At 42.5% G+C, this 23,434-nt stretch overlaps 1 protein-coding gene across 1 annotated transcript; it reads left to right on the top strand.

The window, feature by feature from the left end:
* The first annotated feature begins 1,803 nt into the window (after positions 1–1,803).
* On the top strand, positions 1,804–22,185 carry UBE2N (ubiquitin conjugating enzyme E2 N). The gene is made up of 4 exons (XM_048300051.1): positions 1,804–1,908; positions 20,306–20,552; positions 20,735–20,875; positions 21,501–22,185. The coding sequence occupies exons 1-4, from the start codon at positions 1,879–1,881 to the stop codon at positions 21,539–21,541; spliced, it is 459 nt and encodes a 152-aa protein (XP_048156008.1). The 5' UTR covers positions 1,804–1,878; the 3' UTR covers positions 21,542–22,185.
* Positions 22,186–23,434: the final 1,249 nt, after the last annotated feature.

The raw sequence follows: 23,434 nt of genomic DNA on the forward strand, positions 1-23,434 counted from the left end.
GTGCTGCTAGCCTGCTGAGTAACCTATGGGAAATACGTTCATCTTTCTGTGCTTTTATTTCCTGTCATACATGAAATCCCTAATTATCTTGGTCTTTGCATGTTAAGTGCTTTAATGAGTTAATTTTGAGTTAAATATGTTTTAATTGAATGTTAACCCATCAGCCCAGGTACAGAAATCAAGTTCTGTTATTAGTGTTCTAAATGGTTCAAAGCAGTTTATTTGCACTAGTTCCAGTTAAAATTCCCCAGTTAAAAGTTTCCCAGTTAAAAATCCCTTTTCAAACTTTAAGCCACTTGTACACTATAAGAGTTATTTTTCCCATGTTCATTGTATACTTTTACAAATGTTTTAAGATGTATCAGATGTATTTTAATATTTTTTAAGGGTTTCTACTTTGCACCTTAGACCCAGGACCAACTCCAAAGCCCCAGTTTCTAACAGCCAACAGCTATTTTTAGACCCATAGCCGTTATTCTGCAGGCAAGCTCCGTGGCAACCTGAATCTTAATGAGGGCATGTTAGCACCCTTGCTTCAGCTGATACTACCCCCTGACAACGACGAGCTATTGGTAGACAGAGATGATCTGTCAAAAGGAAAGCACCAATCACTTTGGACCAAAGGGGTGGGCTGTGGGCGGACTGGGGCGGAGCAAAGGCACTATAAAACAACGAGGCACGGTTTAGCGTAGCGGAGAGACTGGTATCGATCAGCAATGGTGGGTGTCTGTCCTGGGTACTACAGCCTTACTCCTATTAAGGTGCCTTTAATAATAATTATTCTTGACTTTTGGATTAGCTAAAAGTCAGCCCAGCACTGCAAGTTCCTCCACCAGAGGTCCGGTGCTGTCTAAGCCTGAAGATCTCTAATCCCTGTGCTCCTGGGGCATACCTCTTGAGCCACTAGGATCCCAAATTTTTATATTTTTCTAATTTTTGTGATTTTTCAATTTTTCTGTTTTTAATAAATTATTTTTTCTTAGAGTTGTCTCATTCCTCACATTTCTCATAAATAACAACAGACATTCTTAAATGTTACTATGCAGCTGTAGTAATGTCCTAGTAAGCTTGTGCAGTAGTTACACTCCAACGTTTACAATGTTCCTCTTTCTGCTGAGAAGGAAGGAGGTTCACTAACCAGGTGTCATTAAGACAGAGATCACAGGATTGTTAGGGCTGGAAGATCGTATTTCTAACCTCCCAGCCAATGCAGGGTCACCACGAGCAGGTGACACAGGAACACATCCAGGTGGGTTTGGAATGTCTCCAGAGAGGGAGACTCCACGACCTCCCCTGGGCAGCCTGTTCCAGTGCTCTGCCACCCTCAATGTCAAGTTCTTCCTCACGCTGAGGTGGAACTTCCCGTGTTTTAGTTCATGACCATTACTCTTTGTCTTGTTGCTGGGCGCCACTTAAAAGAGTCTGGCACTATTCTCTTGACACCTGCCTTTGAGATATTTTTATGTATTGATGAGATCTCAGTCTTTTCCTCTCTAGATTAAACAGGCCCAGCTCCCTCGGTCTTTCCTCGTAAGAGAGATGTGCCAGACCTCTCATCACTTTTGTGGCCCTATCAGTAGGTCCTTGTCTTTCATATACTGATGCTCTAAGATATCTTTGTGACAGGTTTAGGGCCGCTCACAGAACCTAAAAGTCAGCGAAGGGCAGACGTTTCGCGCTGACAGTAGTGCGCGGGCCCCGCTGACGATAGTTTCACTCGCTCCGCGCTGGGTGCTGACCCTACACACCGACGCTTTGTCCTACATTTCCCGGCGTCACGCGCGCGGGGCGGCGCCACAGGAAGCGCGGCGCGGGTCTTTCCGGCCGTGCGCGCGCCCCGAGCGGAGGCGCGCCCCGAGCCTGCACCGACGAGACAAGATGGCCGGGCTGCCCCGTAGGATCATCAAGGTACCGCCGCGCGCCCTCCGCGCCGCGCTCCGCTCCGCCCCGCCATGCCCCGCCGGGGGGGGCGGGCACGCCGGGCCAGGGTCCCGCGGGGAGGGTAGCGCTGCGCCGCGCCGGGCGCTGCTTCCGGTGCCCTGGAGCAGGGCCGCGCCGGGGCAGGGCCGCCTCCCCGGCCTCCTCCCGCCTTGCCGAGCGAGGGGCGCCTCGCTGCCGCCGCGCCCGCTTCCCGCCGCTTCCCGCCGCCGCCGCCGCGGGGGCCCCCGCGCGCTGTGTCGGCGTGCGCGGGCGGCGGGAGCGGCCGGGCCCTCCTGGCGGGCGCGGGCCCGCGCCCATCGCGGGGATTGCCCGGGCGGCGGCGGCGCCCCTCGGCCCCCGGTGCTGCCGAGCGCTGGTATCTGCGCGCCCTCCGGGGCCTGGAGCTCGAAAGGCGCTGGGCACACCCCCGCACCGTCTTCTGCCGGCCATGCGGCTCCTCACCGGGGGCTTCCGCCAGGCCCCGGCTACCCGGCACAGCTTTCGGCGTGCTTGGGCCGGGGGACGGCGGCGGTGGCGCCGTGCTCGGGTTCCTCCTGTGCGGTGAGGGACAAGCCACAGCGGGCAGTTAAACCTGGCCTTCAGCTGTGTGTATGCGTCGGGACATTCGCACCGGTGGTACACGCTGGGTCAGCCTGCTTGCTGCTACATTTGCTCGGAGCTGTCGGCCCGTACCGTATTAACGTGTCATGCTGGCGGTTCAGTGTCGTGTTTCGGCTTTGATTTGCCAAGCTTTGCAAGGGCTCTTAATTTTGAGGTACTCTCAGTAGATCCTCCGAATTCAGTTCCAGCTTCAGACTTGAATAATTTGGAGTCACTTACTGGAGATACAGGTAGCTGCATTGCAAGCTATCAAAACATAGCTCGGTCCTGTAGCTCATGCGGTTGTTCCTGCTGGGCTGCTGTCTCCTGCTCGATTTGTAATGGTGTGAACTGAAGCCCTCGAATGAGTGATCATTCCTTTTACAAAAGTTATTAAGTGATTCCAGTAGGGTTCGTTAGCCCTCGTAGGAAATGAGAGCATCTTCATCGCTCGTTGCAGTGAGTGGGTCTTCATTTATAATACCGTGAAGCTTTCTCGGTTGGCAACCATTGTAAATAAATGGATGTAGAAAATGTTAAATAATGGATGAAAAAATACAACTATTTTGTCTAACACGTCAAGTTATCAAGTAGGTGATAGAGATAATGAGGTAAAATAAGGCAGGAGTAGTGTTTATCTTCCATGAAACAGAACTAGACTATGATTAGTGCTCAGAATTGTAAGCAATAAAAATAAAGAAGACCAATCTTTCAGATTTTGATGCTCATCCAGCTGCCTCAGTGCACAGCATGCTAAGCTGAATGTATTTCAGGTGTGAGAGGGAACAGTGATTCATAATACAGTGGAACTGGTATTTATCACAGAGTTGCAGTAAGAGCTCAGTCATGAGGCTGGTGTCTGTGTTAAATTTTTCATTGCTCTTGACAATTCCCCAGAATGCAACCGAGAAGTGCACCCACTTATGCTGGTGCATAAATTTTCTTCTTGGTGCTTTTGTTTTCCTCATGCTTTTGTAGAAAAAAACGCTGGCATAATTTACACAACTCACTTCAAAGATGTGTGGTGATCTCCTGGAGAAGAAAGGTGGAGGGCAAAAGAGTGTCCTAGAAACTCCAGATTTTTTATGAAGGATCCCCCTTAGACATTTTTGGGATTATCAGTTATACGGTGGTATGTATGGTGGGTTGGGTATTTTCATGTGTGCATTGTAGGTTGTCTGCAGCTAGTCTAGAGCTTTTAAATCTTGGCTTGGTTGTGTTAGATGATCAGCTGTTCAGCTCCTGTGCAGTGTGTACCTTAGGTTGCCAGATGTGCGTATGATCCAGGACTTGAGTCTGACTAGTTACTGCAGCCTCAAAAACGTGCAAAGTCATATTTTGAAATATCACAGCTGCAGAGGTGCAGACCCAGAAATACACCTGCTTAAGTCTTCAGGAGTCTTGAGTGAGGATTGTTTTGATCTTTGCTATCATGCCAATGTCGATTTTAGTGTTAAATTTCCTATTCTGGGTGCCTTAGCGGGGGGGTGGAGGGGGGGAAGGGAGTGAACTCACTTGCTAGTGTGAATTTGAAAGATCAGGAAAGGAAATGGAAGAGAGAGGAAAGAGCTGAGTAATGGTAAAATAACTCCAGTAAAGAAAATTAAATCTTCATGTTATGCACAGTAATAAATTTTATGATAAATTGCTTAGGTTACTTTTAGGAAAATACCTTCTCCCTTTTCTCTACATGCACGCTTTGTGTTGTCATCCAAGGGAGACCGTCGATGGCTGCTTGGGGCTAGGAGAGTGCATTTGGACTATAATGAAGTCCTGAGCCTGGCTGCTCCAAATGCAGTTGGCATTCCCTGTCTTGAGCGATTGCTGGCAGATGGCCGGGCTCTCAGGTTGACTTGCAGCCCTGTACTCCTCAGCCTCCGTCTTTGCTATGCGCAGGCTGTCATCCAGCCCAGGAGGACAGTAGGAGCTTTCCTTGTCACTGCAAGAGCTCTGTATATATTTCCAATACTTTCTTCAAATTCAGTGAAAAGGTGACAATATGGGTGTTGCAAAGCAGTTGTTGCAAATATACAGAATTATTCCCAATTTGCTGTCCTCAGATTACTTAGAAACAGACTTTAATAAAGTGCATGTGGGAATGGTCTGTAAGCTCGAAAGATGACTTGCTTTAGAATTATGATTGTTAGCAATCCCAAATGGTGAGTAGAAAACATTGATATAGTTTTGAATCTTTAAAGGCATAATCAGAATTGGAAAACCTTGTATCTTGTGAACAGAGAAGAGGTATTATTTTTTTGCTCTGTAGTTCAACACCAGGGGTCCTATGAGAATCATCTTGGCAAAAAAAAATCAATTAAATTAAAATGTGGTTTTGGCACATTTACATAGATGTGTGGTTTTGATGCTGTAAACTTTTTTCCAAAAAGTGACTATTTCCAGTATTAGAAGGTGAGCCTTTGCAACAGACAATAAATAAGCCCAGTGACTTTTACTTTCGAGTACTTATTACATCAATTCTTTCCTGTGTTGCAAAGTCACGTACCTCCAGTCGAGAAAGAAATTGAATTGCATCTGAATTTTTTTCTTGGCTGACATTCAGTCCACCTCATTGCTGTGTCAAGTGCAGTCAGTGTATCTCAATGGGATGGACAATACTGCCCTATATCATCTTTTAAAATGTTTTTTCCTTCTGCTGTTTTCATTGCTGCAGTGATCTTATCATTCATGATTTGATGCACAGGTCTATAAGTTGACTGTAGCCAGTTATTAGTAGCGCTTCTGTTACACTCACTGCAGCTGCTCCTATCATGAAGTAACCATCTGAAGCAGTATCTGAGGCTCCTTCAGATTTTTTTTTTCTAACGCATTTATCAGAGTTAAATTACAGAGGCTTTGATTTCCTCCCCTGCACAATACTGTGGTGTCTGAGATACGCATTCCTTGCTATTTACTATGTGAAGCTATTTCCATTATCTGCAGTGAACTCCTGCTTGCTGTATTTTTTGAGACTCTGGGAACACTTGGACTGCCAGCTACAAAATGCTGCTTCAACATGTAAAATTTCTGGGAGGTTTTATGGAGATTCTCTTGGTGTGTGTGATGCTAGGCACTTACAGCATTCTATATTAGAAGTCAATATAATCAGCTTTATATGTTTGGGTTTATTTTTTTTAAGTATAAATCAGGTATTTAGCCTGCAACTGGAACTTTCTAGAAGTTCTTTAAAAATATTACTGGCAGCCAGCTTGAAGTTTCTTACTTTTTCTTGAAATCTGTGGGTTTTTGAGGCATGGACTTCTGTCTCCGCATGAAAATTTAAGTCACTGCTACTTTTTGATTTCTTTCACATTTCTGACCACATTTTTATTTCCTGAATAGAAAAAAAATTAAATAAAAAAGACTTGAGATAAACCTAATATCTTTTTGTGGTGTTTTGTATTCCTTTGGATGGTGGTTAGGCACAGAAAACATTGTTTCTGGAGAATGCTGTTCCTTGGCGTTTGTCAGAGAATGTCGTGTCTTTTTGCACCTTGTATGCAGTTTGAATCTTGTGGATAACTTCCAATTTGACAGAAGAGTGAAAATTTTGGGAATTTTCAGAAGTGTTTTTGTACTGTTCTTAAAACCACCTTTGCCTGCTCCTCACCATATAGAAAGGTATAAAGATAATACATGTGCTGTTTTGCAACCCTCATGGCGTCTTCTGGCCAGGTGACCAATATAGCATGGACTGGCTGGGACAGTGGGAGGGGTACATAGGCAGGTATTGGAAGCCTGAAGGCAGGACAGATGTTTTGTGCAGGTATGGGAGGGAAGCTGAGAAGAAGGCTTAGACGCAGAGAATAAGAAAATTTTTCACTTAGGTCTAATTAGGTTAAGTTTTAAAAAGAAAATGTGGAGTGTTAATAACAGGTCTTTAAGAGGACACTGGTAACTTTTCACAACCTTTTCCTTAAAGAAGCTTTCAGTAGACCCTGTAGAATAAAAACTGAGGAAAACCCAAGCAAGTAAACCAGATAGAGGCAATAATCTTGTTTGGACCGTCTTGTATAATACTTGAGCAACTTTGAGGCAAAAACCTGTAGTGAACCAATGGATTATTATTGCTTTGCATGCAGTTGTTTTATACTGTACTTACCTGTTATGTTTAGATGGCTTTCAGAGTATTATCAACATTTGTTTTGTGGAATAGTACAAAACAAACCCACATTTTTGTAGTTACATGGGACTGGTGGATTAATAGTGAGATTGCAAATTTGGAACTGTGGAAGTTGCAAATTTTGCCATAGATGGTATGGTGGGTTGACCATGGCTGGACGTCGCTCTATCCCTCCCCTCCTCAGCTGGGCATGGCAGGCAAAATACAACCAAAGGCTCCAGGGTCAAGAGAATCACAGGGAGGGATCACCCACCCAGTATAGTCCTGAGCAAAACAGACTTGACTTGGGGAAATTAATATCATTTATTACCTATCAAATCCGAGTAGGGTAATGAGAAATTAAACCTAAATCTTAAAACACCTCCCCCCACCCCATCCCCTTCTTCCTGGGCTCAACTTAATTCCTGATTTTTCTCTCTCCTACCCCTCAGTGGTGCAGTGAAATGGGGGTTCTGTTCAGTGCATCACACGTTTTCACTGCTGCTCCTTCCTCCCCAGGGACAGGACTCTCTATACTCTTCCCCTGCTCCAGCATGGGGTTCCTCCATGAACTTCTCCAACGTCTGGGTCCTTTCCACAGGGTGCAATCCTTCAGGAACATGGTGCTTCAGTGTGGGTCACAAGTTCACACCACATAGGTCACACGTCCTGCCAGTACAGCTGCTCCAACGTGGGCTTCTCTCTTCACAGGACCTGTCAGGAACTTGCTCCACTGTAGGCTTCCCATGGGGTCACAGTCTCCTTTGGGCACATCCACCTGCTTCAGTATGGGGTCATCTGTGGGCTGCAGGGGGACAGCCTGCATCATGTGGGTTGCAGGGGAGTCTCTGCCCTGGTACCTGGAGTACCTCCTCCCTCTACTTCTGCACTCACCTTGGTGTCTGTAGAGTTATTCTCACATAATCTCATTTCTCTGGCTGCTCATGCCTAGGTTGTTGGGTTTTTTTGCTTTCTTAAATATGTTACCTCAGAGGTGCTACCACCATTGCTGATGGGCTCAGCCTTGGCCAGCGGCAGGTCCATCTTGGAGCTGGCTGGCTCTGGCTCTGTTGGGCACGGGGGAAGCTTCTGGCAGCTTCTCGCAGAAGCGCCTCTGTGGGCTCCCCCCAGTACCCAGAACCTTGCCATGCAAATGCAGTACAAATGGCATTTGGACAGAAGCTCAGCATGAATTACTGTTTGCTTTAACCACACTTTGATAGTTCACTCTGCACTGTATTAATGCAAGCCTCCAATGCAAATGTGCTCTGTCAGTGTAACTGCAGGAATGGTTTACACTCTTAGCTTAGTGAATTCAGTTAGGCCTCACTTTACTATAGCTGGAGATGCACCATGAAAAGCTCTATCTGTGCTAGTACATAGATAATCCTCTAGGAATTTGCATAGGATCTCAGATTCACAGTTCCAAAATCTGTGATCTGCTGTGGAAAATTTGAGGATGAGGTCATTCTTGGAGGAGAGTGCTGCTGACCTTAAAATGCCCCTCTTCGTGTTACTATTTGGCTACAAAGTCTTCTTCCAAGAGTGGGTAGATTCTGGAGGGTTGTTTTTTTTTTTTTTTTTCCTTCTTGGAAGGGTCTGTTAACTTGGAGTACATTTGTCTTCATCTTGTTGCAGGTGGTTTTGCAGTGGTTAAAATTGTGTGGTGATGGGAGCTGGAAGAGCCAGAAGTGTGTGAGAGGATTGTGAACAATCCAGAGTTCATTCACAGTGCTTGCGTAGCAGAGCTGTAGTTTCAATTTGCTGGACAACTGTCCATATATTGAGTACTAGTTAATGTTTTCTAGATCTGCTGTACCACTGTTTTATTCTTTATTTTTTACAGCTGGTGCCTTTGACATGTTGACACTTGGAATGTATTTTCTTGCCTTTGTTTTGGGAGGTGGTGTTACATACAGTTGGGGTTGGTGATGGGGTCTGGTAACCTGCAGGGTGGTAGAAGCATTAGTGTACGGGAGACATTAGCCCAGTAATGAGTCCAGGACGTGGGGGTATGTGGAATGCTGACACTTGGGGATTATATGGCAAGGAAGAGAATTCATGTGGAGGCCAGCTTTTGTGAACCAAAGTGTAGCCTTCTGTTTATGATGTTTGACCCTTGCTTTACAGTTTGATGGGCTTTGCTGCTAATTCTTTTTTTCTTTGTCCTAAAAGGTAATGTTATTTTCAGAAGATTTTCTTCAATGAAGTTATTTTACAATGATACAATTTTAATGTAAACATTCTGAAATCTCTCTGACTATATGACATCTGCTTAGGTAACCAATTTATTTTCAGTAATGCTGGTTACAGCCAGTTCTTTACATAATTGTAGCTAATGAATTGATAGACCCTGGAAGAATTTGTGCCAAAATGTGATGTAATGTTATATTAAGTTTTGAATTAAGCCTTTGTAGTTTTGTGAGGCAGCTTTATCCTATATGTAGAAGGCAGTTTTGACTGATAAGTTTCACTTTTTCCTACTGCCTCCCCCTCAAAAATCAAAGTAAAAACATGAATGGTTTTTTACCTTCTTGTGTGCAATTTATCACTTCTTGGTGAAGGAGATCAGTGCAATCTTCCCCCTTATCACACTCAGGCAGGAAAGAAGTGTCATTTGGCAAGTAATTATAACTCGTCAATGTGCCAGTATACTGCCTTAAGTTTTGCCCTGTGCAGCTAAAACCTTTAGTTTCTATTTCATACCCCCAAATTAATCTGGACTATTGGATGAAGTTGGAAGGTAATGGCACTGGTAACTGGCAAGGGTTACCTGTGATCAGAATGAAAGTATGAAAGAAATGTATCCTCTGTATAGTCTGAATTGAAATGCCAAAGCTAGTTTTGTACTACTTTTTTTTGCAGAGCTGCACAAGGTGAAGAAGTTACCATCTAGTGAAGTTAGATTACCAGAAGTTTGTGAAGTGATTAATCTGGCTCATTCTTGTAGCAGCCTCCCAGTACCTAAAGCAGGCCTACAAAAGAGCTGGAAAGGGTCTTCTTACAAGGGCATATAGGGATAGGACAAGGGGGAATGGCTTCAAAGTGAGAGAGGGCAGGTTTAGATTAGATGTAAGGAAGAAATTCTTTACTGTGAGGGTGGCGAGGCACTCAAACAAGTTGCCCAGTGAAGTTGTGGATGCCCTGTCCCTGGAAGTGTTCAAGGCTAGGCTGGATGCAGCTCTGAGCAACCTGGCCTTGTGGGAGGTGTCCCTGCCCATAGCAGCGGAGTTGGACTAGGTGATCTTTAAGGTCCGTTCCAACACACGTTGTTCTATGATTCTGATTCAGGTTGAACAGCCTTACTGTATGAACAGATTCAGCTTGGACTCTGCTGGCACAAAAAGTTTTGTGCCACTGAGGTGAATTTAGACTGAGATCTGGCTCAGAACTCTGCAGTAAAGGTTATTTCTTAAGCCAAATCAGTTCTGTGATCTCATCTGTTATTTGACTTTGCAAACACTTGGGCTGATGAAGGGAGTACATGGAAGGATGACTGTTCAAATTAGCACTGCTGCTGAGAAGTTAGAACTTCCCATTCAGGCAAACTTGCATTTTGTGAGGAAAGGAAATGGGGGAGGTAGTTATGTGAAATTAATCAAGAAGGACTGAGAACCATGCTGAAATGGTGGGTAGAAAAGCAATCTGACTTAATTGAAAACTCAACAGCCAATGAAGAATGAAACAAAAGGACTTCCACTCTCAATGATTAAAAATTAGTGGAACTTAAGTGTAATTAAAAAAAAAACAAAACAACCCTCTCTGCTTTTTGCTATTGGTAGTGTCTCTTCATCTGTTTTAGAAATCTTCCTGGGGGATTTGGCAGCAAATGTCTGATCTCCCTTAGGAAGCAAATGCTGAAATGACTGATGAGCAATCAGTTAAACTGAAAGATCTCTCTTTTTCCTCATCACATTTTCTCCCACATAAATTGTTATGTGTGGTACTCTGCAAGTGATAAGTGTTATCATTTCAACTGTAGCAGGAAATGGAGCTAGTGGTTTTAAATTTAAGTCTGTCATCTCTTTCTCAAAAGTTCTTAATTTTCAATATCATCCGTGGAGTCTGAAACTGTCTACTACATTCTCTCTAAAAGTGGTTCTGGATGCAACAACTCAAACACAGATTAAAAATTACTGTGTGATTTATGCTGAGATGGGCTGACCTTGGCCAGATGCTCACCCAGCCACACTCTCTCCCTACCTCAACCAGGCAGGGAGAAAAAAATAAGGAAAAGCTCATGGGTCAAAACAAAGAGAGAGAGATCATATAGTGATAATCACCATGGCAAAACAGACTCAACTTGGGGCAAATTAATTAATTAATTTGCTTCCAGGTGAGATAGAATTGGATGTGAGAAACAAAGAATTAAAACAGCACTTTTCTAATACTCAACTTCAGTCCTTCACTCCTTACTCCCCAACTCCCCTGTCCCTGATGAATGCAAGGGGATGGAGAATGGGGATTTATGGTCAGTCCACAACAGCTCCTCTGTACTATTCCTTCCTCCTCACACTTTTTCTGTGCTCCAGAGTGGTGCACTCCACGGGCTACAGAGTGGGTATCTGCTCCACTGTGGTCTTTCATAGGCTACAGAGAGTCTTTGCACCAGTGCCTGGAGCTTGTCCTTACCATCCTTCTCTGACCTTGGTGTTCACACTAGTTTTGCTCACAAACTTATTTTTTTTTTTTATCCCTTGCTGTTCTTTCTGTGTGGCGTCGTCTTCTGTCCTTTCTTAAATACATTTTCCCAGGTGTGCCACCAGCTTGGCTGATGGGTTCACCCATGTCCTGTGGCATGTTTTTGGAGCTGTGTGTGTCTGGTGAGGTACAGCTCCTGGCCTCTCCCCATTGAGGTCCCCTGGATCATCTCTGCTGCCAGCAACTTGACACATACACGCTGTACATGTGCTTAGTTGGTAATGCAGTTAAATTCAATCATACCAAATACAAAAAAAATTGGGGCAAACTGATGTGGATTTCTTTCAGTTGGGGTACCTTTTTCGTTTTACGACTAATGCTTCTCTTTGGCCATTTTGGAACTATTCATACAGTGTTGCATTGCATCCTGTTGTTCCTTTTATAAATGGCCAGGGTTACCAAAAAGTTTGTTTTGTAGCCGGCTATCTGGAGACCTTCACTTGTAGGACCTGTGGAAGAAATGTGTCAAGGCACGTGCGGATTTTGTTCATTTGTACTGGTGGAAGATGCTTTTACCGACAGCCAATGCCGCTGTTCCGTGGTTTCTATTGGAAGTTACTGTCCTCTGCTGGATGGCAGCAGAGTTTTTGTGTTGTCAGTCAGCATTTTTCGGATTTAAGATCTAGTTAAGAAGACCCAGCTCACTTTTCCGGAGTTGCCTTGAGAGTGCTGACAGGGTTTACTTTCTCAGTAGATTTTCAGGATGGTGATTTCTGGCAAGGTGGCAGCAATAAAAACGCATACTTGAGCTGTAATTCCTGTTGTAGATAGGTCCTCATCCAATATCTATCTTCCCTGATCTGTTCAGAATAAAGCTAGGGTTAATTGAACCTACAAGTAAGGGTGGATACTACCTGCACTTCCTCGCTGTCTGACATAGATTAGAGAGGACTTGTACCTTGCCTTGGCCTGACAAAGTTGTAAGAATGTAACCTCCATCTTAGTAGGCGATATTGAAGGAAAATTGCTTCACTACTGCTTAGTGAATTGAGCTAGTAAATGTGCTACTGAAAATATGAGGAAAGAATCATTCCCCTGAGACTTTGTATAAAGATGTAGTATTGTGCCATTTTAAATATTAACGGCTTTAAGACCTGCAGTATTTTCTCTTTATGTAAGAGGCCATTATTGATGTTTTGTGTTTTGAAGTTTCAGAATAATTTTATCACGGATATGTCAGCCTGTGAATGATGTTATCTCTCTTTTTAAGGTACTAGCATAAAGTTGCTAGCCATAAGGATGCTTTTCTGTAGTCTTAGTGCTATAAAAGGTTCTTAGATAACTGTTTATAACAAGTAAGATATGCAGAGTCTTTGGTGCTTAAGACTTTTATAGATGGATGAAGACTTTTAATTTAGTCGTTTACCATCTGTTGTTACTGAAATTAGCCCAGTTGGTAGTTAATCTTCTCCCTTTGTAATAAGGAGGAAGGCTCTGCATTTCCTTTTTAGGTTGGTTACAGAATAGTAATCTGTTACGCCGGTATCCCACTGTGATTAACACTGCAGTCCCAACTCTTTAAACCAGCCCTTTCATCAAAAGGAATCTTCTCCCATCCTTCTGGGAGCATGTGTTTGCACCCTGCATTTTGTTGGCGCAGCTGTTTGCGTGGAACATACGGTGCGCTGCATCAGGGACTCTTCTCTCTTTTATGAATTTTTCCCTTCCTTTTCTTCCAAATTGGCTATGTGCTATGTTAGACCATGAGGTCAAGAGACAGCTATACAGGCAAAAGTAAAAGTGTATAATAGGCTGAACTGGAAAGGCAGCACAAGTTTGTATTTTTCTTTTCTTTTCTGCAGTGGTTGATCATTTATCACCTTGCAATATTCAGACTCTGTAAGGTGTTGCGATTTCTCTAAGCTATGTTTGTTCTAATGGATTTTACAAAGTTCACTAGGTGATTTCACAGCTGGTATTAAAGGCCAATGTAGAGCAGAAGACCATTCTATAAAAAAGTGTAACACTCACTGAGACCACAGTATTTAATTTGTGGATTAATAAGGAGCACGTTTTATTTATTAAAGGTATCTGTATAGCAATAATATTGAATGTGAAATAAGAAAACTGGGGTATCAAGAAAATGTAATGCAGGTAGCTGAATTACTAAGCAAAGCACATTTGTCTAGAGATATGGAGCTTGGATCTCTTCTTTGAGCTACTTTGTGCTGACTTTGCAAGCAAGCTTCTCTTAAATTTTAGTGGCCTTCACACAGTAGCTTTAAAGTTCACATATTTTATAGGTGCTAGATATTGATTTCTTCCTAACTGTTTTAGCCACGTCTCTTGGCAGGCAGTGTAAAATTTGTGGTGATTAATTATTGCCATAGCACAGGGAACAGAATTGCACTGTTTTTCCAAGCAAAGAATAGTACTCCTTTCTAAAAAGCAATGAAGAAGCTTTAAAAATTGCCTAAGCCCATGCCAGAATTTCTTCCTTCGGTACTGGAGTGGTCTCTGTCAGACAGAAAAGCTTTACAGTTCAGCTGCAGTGGCTCTGCTAGGTAAGAAATAATGTTTGGGTTTTTTTGCAAGTACTTGCATAGGTGAGTCTTCTGATTGCAGTCATTTGCCACTTTTGTATTTTGGCACTGGTTTTTTTGTAGTTATTTGTTTGGTCCTGCCTTAGTCTGTTGATAGCAAGCAAGACATCTGAAATAGCTTTTTGTTTTTCAAAAGGGTAGCATACAGAAATCTTTTTTTAGTTGTTTTGACGGAGGCCTTGGCAGCTTGAGGCTTTTGTAAACACTTCTTCAAGACAGAAAGTGATTAAAATAGTATATTTCTGATGGATTCCTCCTTTGTATGCTTGCTCCTATCTCCATGTTCATTAGCAGCTGATTTTCCTGTATGTATGTGTGGAAGCATGTGTATGTTCTGGGCTGTTCAATTTACTTCCTTAAAGAAGTGCTCTGTCTTACTCTGTGTGCATGAACAAGGTGAATCCTGGTGATTATGTCTGCTTTTCAGTAACTTTTCTTTCCCTTTGACTGAAAGCAGGATAACCAAGCAAAACCTCAAAGAATGAATGAAACATACTTCCCTGCAGATCGATCTCTCTTCAGTGTGTGGCTTCTCTTAGTCTTGGCAGCCTCAAAAGCCCTCATCCCCACCTCCTGCTTGCTGGTCTCTTCTAAAGAGCACAGTGCTCTCTCTTCCCGAGGCTTCCTATCCTCACATGTTACGGTAAAAACAGGCTGAGGGCTTCTTCTCCCTCAGGTACAATTAGTTTTCAATTTAACATCTTCATAGAAGAATAACTATGCAGAATGTCAGCTACACCATCTGTCCCATCAGTATCATCTGTCACTCTGTTTCAGGCCACCTGTGTTAATAAGGAAGGCTTTGCTTTTGCTTGTCAAAACACCTTCAACATTTCTGTGTTTTCTAACCACTTAATTAAAAATAAAAAAGGGGAGGCATAAAAAGGGGGGAGGCATAACCAGTTGCAATTGACAGATTTGGTTTTTTTCAAGTACAGACTGGCATGTATCTTCCTTTTGGGTTTATTAATTTATTTTAGTCAGTGGAAATTATTACATTACTTGGAATTGAAAAAGTGGAGTAAATGCAGGAGTGAGAAGAAATCTCAATCTAAAAACATTGCAGAGTATGACAAATAGAAATAACTGCCTACGGCAGCATGGGAAACTTAATTGAAAGCTTTAGAGCTTTCAAAATATGCCCTGAAATATCTTCTGTGAAACTTCAGTGTGCTAGATGAGAGCTAATAAAAAACCACTACAAAGTACTGTTCTGGAACACTTATTGGTGGGAGTTGGTATTCTAGTTGAAGACAAAATTAACTGTTCTATTGTAAAAGCATTTATTGTGAGCAACAGAACTGCAAAACCTGGTTTTCTCTGAATTTATTATTTTTCCTTTCTAGTATGTTTATATATGGGTGTTCCAGCTCTTTTTATCCTTACTGTCAGGGATTTTTGCTGGGCAAGAATGGTATTATACTGGGTTGGCATAAACAGGCCATACAGCAGTAGTAGTACTGGAGTTGTTCATGTCTTCATTTCCAGTAGCACTGAGCTTGGTTAGTCTTAGCCACTGACAGCTTACAAAACGTACGGAACAGTTGAAATTGGACAAAGGGTTTAAAGACAGTTTTGGAGGAAAAAGGGGAAGTAACAGATGTGTAATTAAAGAAGTGTAAGAAAGACTGCGTAAAAATACATGGAAAGTCAATTATTGCATGTGTTTGATCATCTTGATTAGTTAAAAAAGTTGAGAAGTTAAAAGTGTAATAAAAAGAAATTAAACATTTATTTATTTAAACATGTTTGAGAGACTTATTTTCATTGGGTAGCCATCCTCTGGGAATTACAGAATAAGATCAATATGTAGTTAAACATTTCCTTGTTTCATCCACATCTCATCATTCTTGTGGGTGATGTATGGGGGGCAGGGTTTTGTTTGTTTGTTTTTTGTTTGCTTGTTGTGTTTGATTTTTTTTTTTAATTGGTGACATACGCTTAGAAGGAATTAAAACCTTTAAGCAAGTCCGCTTCCTGACCAGGTGCATAGTGTTGCCTGTATGCTCACAATTTTTTTCTCTCGAATATTACTTATTTTTGCAAGTTTTACAGCAAATCAAATTTATTTTATTACCAGCATGTCTGGAACTGTCCATCTTACCCTAAAATGTGGAAATCAAGTCCCTGTAATCACCTTAGAACTGGGCCTATGTGTATGTTTAAGCATTTTATATGCTTAGACCTTACAGTGTAACTTTTCGATCAATTTCTCATTTTCTGTTCCTTTTCCATGGTGTCCCCCAAAATATATTTAAGATATTATTGTTAATGTCTTCATAATTGCAGGACAAAACCCTTACTTATTGTTGGAATTTAGGAACTGTTGATGTATTTAAGTACAAACATTGCACATTCTCTCAATAAATGGCATTGTCGCTACTTTTTTCGCAGTCTAACAAGCTTGTCTGTGTTACACAGTTGTAAAAAGATGTGTTTTCTGAAGCTTTTGCACAAAGGCAGTGATGTGCGTTCACGGGGTCATGGCCTGTCATTTTGAGTGTATCGAAGAAGTTTAGCCTGGTGCTTGCTCTCTGCTGCGCCAGAGCCTGGCAGGTGTGAAAGATGAGTGTCAACCACTTCCCTCACAGGTTTCTTGCAGGTATTCATCCTCATTTCTGTTTGAAAACAGCTTCAGTTACACCGATAGTGGTGGAGCTCCGTGCACAGAGCAGGAGGCAAGGTGTGCTTGCTTAAAGGAATTTTCATCTAATATTAATGTGGCCCAAGGGGCCTCTATGGGCTCAGAGTAGGCTCAGTACTCATATGGGGCTGTATGCAGCATAAACGCTTTTCTCTGCACTCCCCTTTTCTGTGGTGTTTTATAGCGAGATAACCACAGTCACGGAATGTGGAGGCACGAAGGGCTTTCTGAGCGGGTGTCGCGTTCCACTGTGGGGAACTGCGGAGAGTTCTTTTAAAAATGGATGGTCGGGAGCGGAATGAAGCCAAACGAGGCAAACACTGTATCTGAGAGCCGTTTATTGATAACAAAAGGAGAAGGAAAAGGAGTTGCCCGAGCGAAAGACGCCTGGAGGAGACAGCAAAGAAGAGAGGAAAATGGAAAAGGGACAGGGGAGAGCAGAGAGAGAGGGGACAGAGAGCAGCAGAGGGCGTTTCCCGCAGCAGGGCGGGGCAGCGCTGTCGGTGTCCAGGCGGGGCTGTGCCGCTGCCGGCCTGCGCGGCTCCCGGCGGGGCGCGGCTCCCGCGGCGACGGCCCCGGACACGCGGTGAGAGGGCGCCCGCACGGGAGGAGCAGGACCCTGGACAGGGTCGCGGCGACGGGCTGGATCGGGGCGGCGGGGAAGGGAGCGGGCAGCCCGGGCAAGGCGGCGGTCAGGGACGCGGGAAGGCAGGACAGGTGCGAGGGCAGGAGAGCCAGAAGGCAGCCTGGGGCCAGGGCAAGGGAGGGAGCGAGCAACCCCAGCAGTTAGTTTTTATACCCCCCGGGCCCCTCCCAAAGTCTGCCCTAACAAGGAACCGCTGGCCCAGTGCAGCCTTTCTGTGCCCTCCATTGGTGGAGACCTCTTTGCGACCTGATGGGAGAAGCCCCTCCATAGTATCTCCCACTGCCTGCCTCGTGGGCGGTGTTGGCAGGCGAAGTCCTCCCAGAGACAAGGCTTCTTCTAGTTGCCTCCTGCATGTGGCACATGTGCACCTCTCCTCCACATGCCTCCGACAACCATTGTTGACGCATAGCAAAACTGAATTGGCTCCTCACAGCGGGGTGGCATGCTCACAGTGGATAGCCCCTTCAGTATTATAGGGTGCCTGCATTGAAAGAATTGTTTTTCTCATACATGGGCTCTCCCATTGTTTACTGACAAATGGTTTTTAGTGGCAGAACGTGCAGCTTGCAGCCAGGCATTGCTCCCTCAGATACTCTGGCAGGTAGAAGTGCTGATGCTGCTGCCAGAGAACTGCTGATTCTGGGTTATTTTAAGCCAGGATTGGCTGCCCAGTATAGTTACAGTCAGCATACTGGCATAACTAGGGAGGCAGTCCGGGGACTGAGGGTGACTGAGGGGGAGCTGGGGACTGCTGAGATCGGTCCAGCTATTGAAATGTGTTATCCTTAATATTAAAGTCTTTGAGCATGCCCATCAGAACCAAAGCCACGATTGGCTTACAAGCACATCTCTGGCAGTCTAGCTGTGAAGAAGTTTAAAAATTGGTCTTTTTCCGTAAGTTCCTTATTTTTAAGTTTCCAGTTGGCTAGCATTAGTTTGTATTTGGTACAAGACACTTTCCTCTGCCAGAACTGTCAAAAACTATATTGTTCTTCATAGGCAGAAACCCAAATTGTCCTATTTACCTGGGGCAGCACTCCTTCTGACAGCTTGCTGAAAGAAACTGAGAATGTTTTATGCACATACAGGGATAATCTGTAGTTTCTTACTGACTTTTCCATACCACTGAATGTAAACTATCAGAATTTGTTATAACTGCTTTTTTACACAATTAGTGTACAAATAAGTAGCCAGCAGAATACAAATGAGTAAGTTATAAAATTGCGGATCATTTAAAATATACTCACAGAAGTAAATGTAGACAGCTCTAAGAAGCTTGGAAGGCCTTCCAGTGAGGTGTGTAAGTGGCGCTGGGCAGCTAATGTCTATGCAGATAAGTAGACAATATGTAATCACAGCAAGGAAGCACACTGGATACATTTATTTTTAGGTTTGCATATGTACATAGTAATAAATTCAATATTATGATTTGTAGGACCTTGACAATTCAGCGATGAGTAATTGGTTTTTGGAATTAATTACCGTGGCTTCACTTCTTTATATATTGATCAGTTTTTGTAAAATGAGTTGTTATTTAACTGCATCAAGACAGCTCTATTACTTAAATGCTGTGTACACTTACCTCTACAAGAGTAATGTAGCAGTCCAGTTATGTTTGAAGAATTTATTTAGCCAAGTAGAGGTAATCTGTCTGTTTTGTGCTTGTGTTAAAGAGAGACTTACTGTATTGGAGAGAGGCTGACTACAAGGGCGAATACTGACAGAACAAGGAAAAATGGCTCCAAACTGAAAGTGGGTTTAGATAAGATGTTAGAAGAAATTCTTTACTGTGAGGGTGGTAAGGCAGTGGAACAGGTTGTGCAGAGAAATTGTGGATGCCCAGTAGGTGGAAGCATTTAAAGCCAGGTTGGATGGGGCTGTGAGCAAGCTGGTCTAGTGGAAAGTGTCCTTGACCATGGCGGGGTTGGAACCAGATGATATTTGAGGTCCCTTCCAATTCAGACCATTCTGTGATTTTTAAATTAGTGCTGTTGTAGATATATGGAATAAATATGCTATAAAACTGAAATAATAAATTAATGTTACACCTACAAGTTGCCATCTTCTGTCAATAGAAACAGGATAATTTTTCTTTGTGAAAGCCAACACAGAAAGGTGGTGAAAAAATTAACTGTACATAGTAAAAGCAAGCTTAGAAGGAAAGCAGAAAATGAGACTAAAATTGCATGAGGAAATAAGGCTTTAGCAGGATTTTTTTGTCCCTGCCTAGTGTCCTTTTGCCCATTTTGGCCTTGGGATCTTTTTTATAAGAACCAGAATGGTGCCCATAAGACTTGTGAAGACAGGTAGCAGAGGAAAGGCAAAGATGTACAGGGCTTGGTCTGTCTGCTCAGTGCATTAACAAGATGGGCAGCTCTTAGCTATGGTCACAGCTTGGTGCCTAAGGTAGCATTGGCAGAAGAATGGAGCAACAGAGAAACCAAGTCACTGTAGGAGACTGGCCTTCCCTAATTTTGCTGCTTACAGAGCATCTTGGCTGTCTCCTACTGTCTGTTAGTGTGACTTTAAACATGGTTATAAGTAGGCTGAAAGTGCTTACGCCAAAGCTATTTATGCATATATATGTCTAAATATATAAAACATCCTTAAAATACTCATTTAATGTTGCAGCAGAGTAGCACTTTTAAATTCTTTGGAGTTAGATCTGATTCCAGTACAAATGTTCAGCTTAATAAACCAGACCACTCTTGTTAGGAGTAAACCTTGAACACTTTGTGCGGGTGATTAATCCCTTTGGCTTTTCACTTATGGGAGTTTCTATTTAAGGTAGAATAGGAAATGTTTTTGATGTTTTCATTGTGGTATTCTTTAAAGTGCTTTTAAGTATATTGAAAAAAATATAGCAGCTTGGCAATAGTTCAATCAAAAGGTAAGAAGTTTGAGGACAGCTGAGTTTTCTATTACTGTGTGTTACAGAAGCACACAGCAGGTGAGGATCTGAGAGGAGATGGGTACCAGTTTACCACAGCCTCGTCTTCTTTCTGTAGATGTTCTTTGACTTAAAGGTATTTGTTGAACATCGTTTCTGTGAATATAGGCTAAATGAACGCTTGTTGCTTTTAAAATTGTTTGTACAGGTGATGTTTATTTTAGATGGGTTTTATTAGTTACATTGCCTCCTTTTCTTCTAGGAAACCCAGCGCTTGCTGGCAGAGCCAGTCCCTGGGATAAAAGCGGAGCCAGATGAAAGCAACGCACGCTATTTTCATGTGGTCATTGCAGGTCCACAGGATTCCCCCTTTGAGGGTGGGACATTTAAACTTGAACTATTCCTTCCAGAAGAATATCCAATGGCAGCTCCTAAAGTACGTTTCATGACCAAAATTTACCATCCTAATGTAGACAAGCTGGGAAGAATATGTTTAGATATTTTGAAAGGTAAGTGCTGCTGTGTTTTCCTTCTTTTTATCATAATAAGTACAGAAATTTGTAAGTTGACCCTAAAAAGAGTTTTCATATGTTTAAAGAATATCTTGCTGCTTCTTTAATCTGGAAAAACTTGCTGTTTCTGTAGACTCTGGTGAATATGGTGTTTCATAGTGCTGTAAATGTCTCTTCAGATAAATGGTCTCCAGCTTTGCAGATTCGTACAGTTCTGCTATCAATCCAGGCTTTGTTAAGTGCTCCCAATCCAGATGATCCACTAGCAAATGATGTAGCTGAGCAATGGAAGACCAATGAAGCCCAAGCCATAGAAACAGGTGACGTATCTTCTACCTTTTCTTTTTTTCTAGTTTTAGGAATAGCTTATTACTCACTGGCTGGGGTATGTAACTCCTAACCTCTAGTTTTATGTCTTCAATTTGCAGAAACAAAAAATTACTGCATACAGTCATAGTCCAGGTGCCCTGAATGTGCCTGCAGTGGTCTGTTTTTAAGTCTGCAAGGCTTGATAGAAGAAAAAGCTCTCTTGTTCTGCCTTATCTTGAGTTTTGATGGTCCTAATTTGCTAACCTGTCTATTTTGGAGTTGTGGTGAAATGAAGGAGTGTTCTACTGCTTGTCCTCTACAGCTTAAGGAACAGATTAACAGGTTCCAGAAAGTTCTTCTCTTTGATGTTGCATCTGTTGCAGGCTACAGGGGAATGGAACAGTTACTATGTTATGCCTCTTCACTTTTGGATCAACTGCTGTCAGACTGCTTCTATAATATACAAAAGTTGGCAGCTGCCGGAATTCAAAATTGCACTTACAGTCTTAGAACTGATATATTTTCTGTGCTTGCAGCAGTGGTATAAAAGAGATCTTTAAGAATATGAATTTAAAATTACTTTAATCAAACCTGAAAACTGCATCTTTTCTTAAATGTATTTCTTTTTCTTTACAGCCAGAGCATGGACTAGGCTATATGCCATGAATAATATTTAAATGCGCTATGAACATCAAGTCTGCATCACTTCTCCTGTTCTGCCAAGACCTCTTCCTTTTTTTGTTTGCATTTAATGGACACAGTCTTAGAAACATTACAGAATAAAAGCCCAGACATCTTCAGTCCTTTGGTGATTAAATGCACATTAGCAAATCTGTGTCTTGTCCTAATTCACTATTGTACCGCATGAGCAGAGGCTAGAAGTATCATCTGGATTGTTGTGAAATTGTTTGAAAGCAGCAGCACATCTCTGCTTTTAATCATTTTTCCCGTCATGGTTTAAGTATAAGCACTGTGAATGAAGGTAGGCAGGGTTAGCTGCAGGGCTTTTTGTTTTAATTTTGTGGGCTCCTCCTCCCTTTTTATGGTGATGCTAATTGCATTGGTAAAAGCAGCTAACCAGTTATACTTTAGAATATACCCTCTAGCCCAGTCTAACTTAGATGCTGTAGATGGACAAGCTTCATTGTTTGAACAAAAAATGGGAACATTAAACATCCATCACCTTCACTAATACTATTGTGATTCTGCTGTCAAGTGTAGAAAAATCCCTCCAAGAAAAAGCTTGTGACCATTTTGTATGGCTTGTCTGGAAAATCTCCTGTAAATCTTATGTTTTAGTAAAATATTTTTTGTTATTCTACTTTGCCTTTGTATAGTTTATTTTGCTGTGTTTTCATTTCTCTGTGACAATCTTATTTAAAAATATTGAATCCAGAATTGACAATTTGTCTTCACCAGTCTGACAGATTTAACAGTAAAGAGGGAGAATTCACAAGGGTTTTTTTTTTTGGTTTGTTTTTTGGTTTTTTTTCCTTCTATTTGCTGACTGTTTTTATTTGTGTTATGTGGGTGGCCTTACGTGGCCAATTTAAGATGAAATTGCATTTGGAGTGACTTTTAGAAACAAGTCTCTGATGTAACAATTGTAACCTTAATTTTAGTAATGCGTTGATGTGTGTTTTCATGGAAATAACCAGAATGAAGTAGGAGGTTGAGAGCAAATGACAGCACTAATTATGAGTATCTCCATAACTTCTCTTTGCTGATTGTTATCAGACATTAGGCAACACGGTTTTCTAACTTCTTTAATTCCTGTCCTTTAGTAACATGAAATTCCAGTGTGTAGAACCACTGTAAGAGCCAGCTTGTGTATTGACTGATGCCTGCTTAGCCACTTACAGCTAGCAACTCATACCACTGGTTTTCTCTACAAGCCTTATTAAGCTACTTGCTTGAGCAACCAGTCAGCTTAAATAGCAACAAAGCTTCTTTATTGGAGGGAAGGAAAGTGATGAAAAAATTCCTTCTCATCCTTTTTGTGTATGCATCTTGTCTAGGAGTCCAAGTATCTTTTCTGGGAACCCATCTAATTGCTTCCCTTCATTTCTTGTATCTCTAGTCTCTTCCATTCCCCAAGCCCTCTCCCTCACAAAACCAACAAACCAACCAACCAAAAAGCTTAAAAGCTTTTGGCAAGGCCAACCTGAAATGTGTAAATGACAGCTTGTAGTGGTTGCAGTAGGGAGTGTTTTTTCATGAAATTCAGGGGTATGGTTATGTAGTCTATTGGTATTCTCCCTCTTTCACTTCTTCTTACTCTAGTGTCATCTGAAATTTCTATAGACTGTGGTGTATTTATTGTGCTCTTATGTAAGATGAAGAATATCTATTAAAACTATGTTTTCCAACAGACGGTGATTTCAGTGGTTAGTAACTGGTATTGTCCCTCTGCGACATGGCTGGAGAATGGTTCAGAATTCAACTTTTTCACCAAACTGAGTCATAAAAAAACTGTTTTAAAAGTAGTTTCTGTGTTGAATGTAAGCCAAAGTTGGGTCCAGGGCTGGTAACATGTTCTTCAGAGTGGGTAAGCACCATTAACCCTCTCT

The sequence above is a fragment of the Corvus hawaiiensis genome, chromosome 4, assembly GCF_020740725.1.
Source record: "Corvus hawaiiensis isolate bCorHaw1 chromosome 4, bCorHaw1.pri.cur, whole genome shotgun sequence".
NCBI classification, from domain to species: Eukaryota; Metazoa; Chordata; class Aves; order Passeriformes; family Corvidae; genus Corvus; species Corvus hawaiiensis.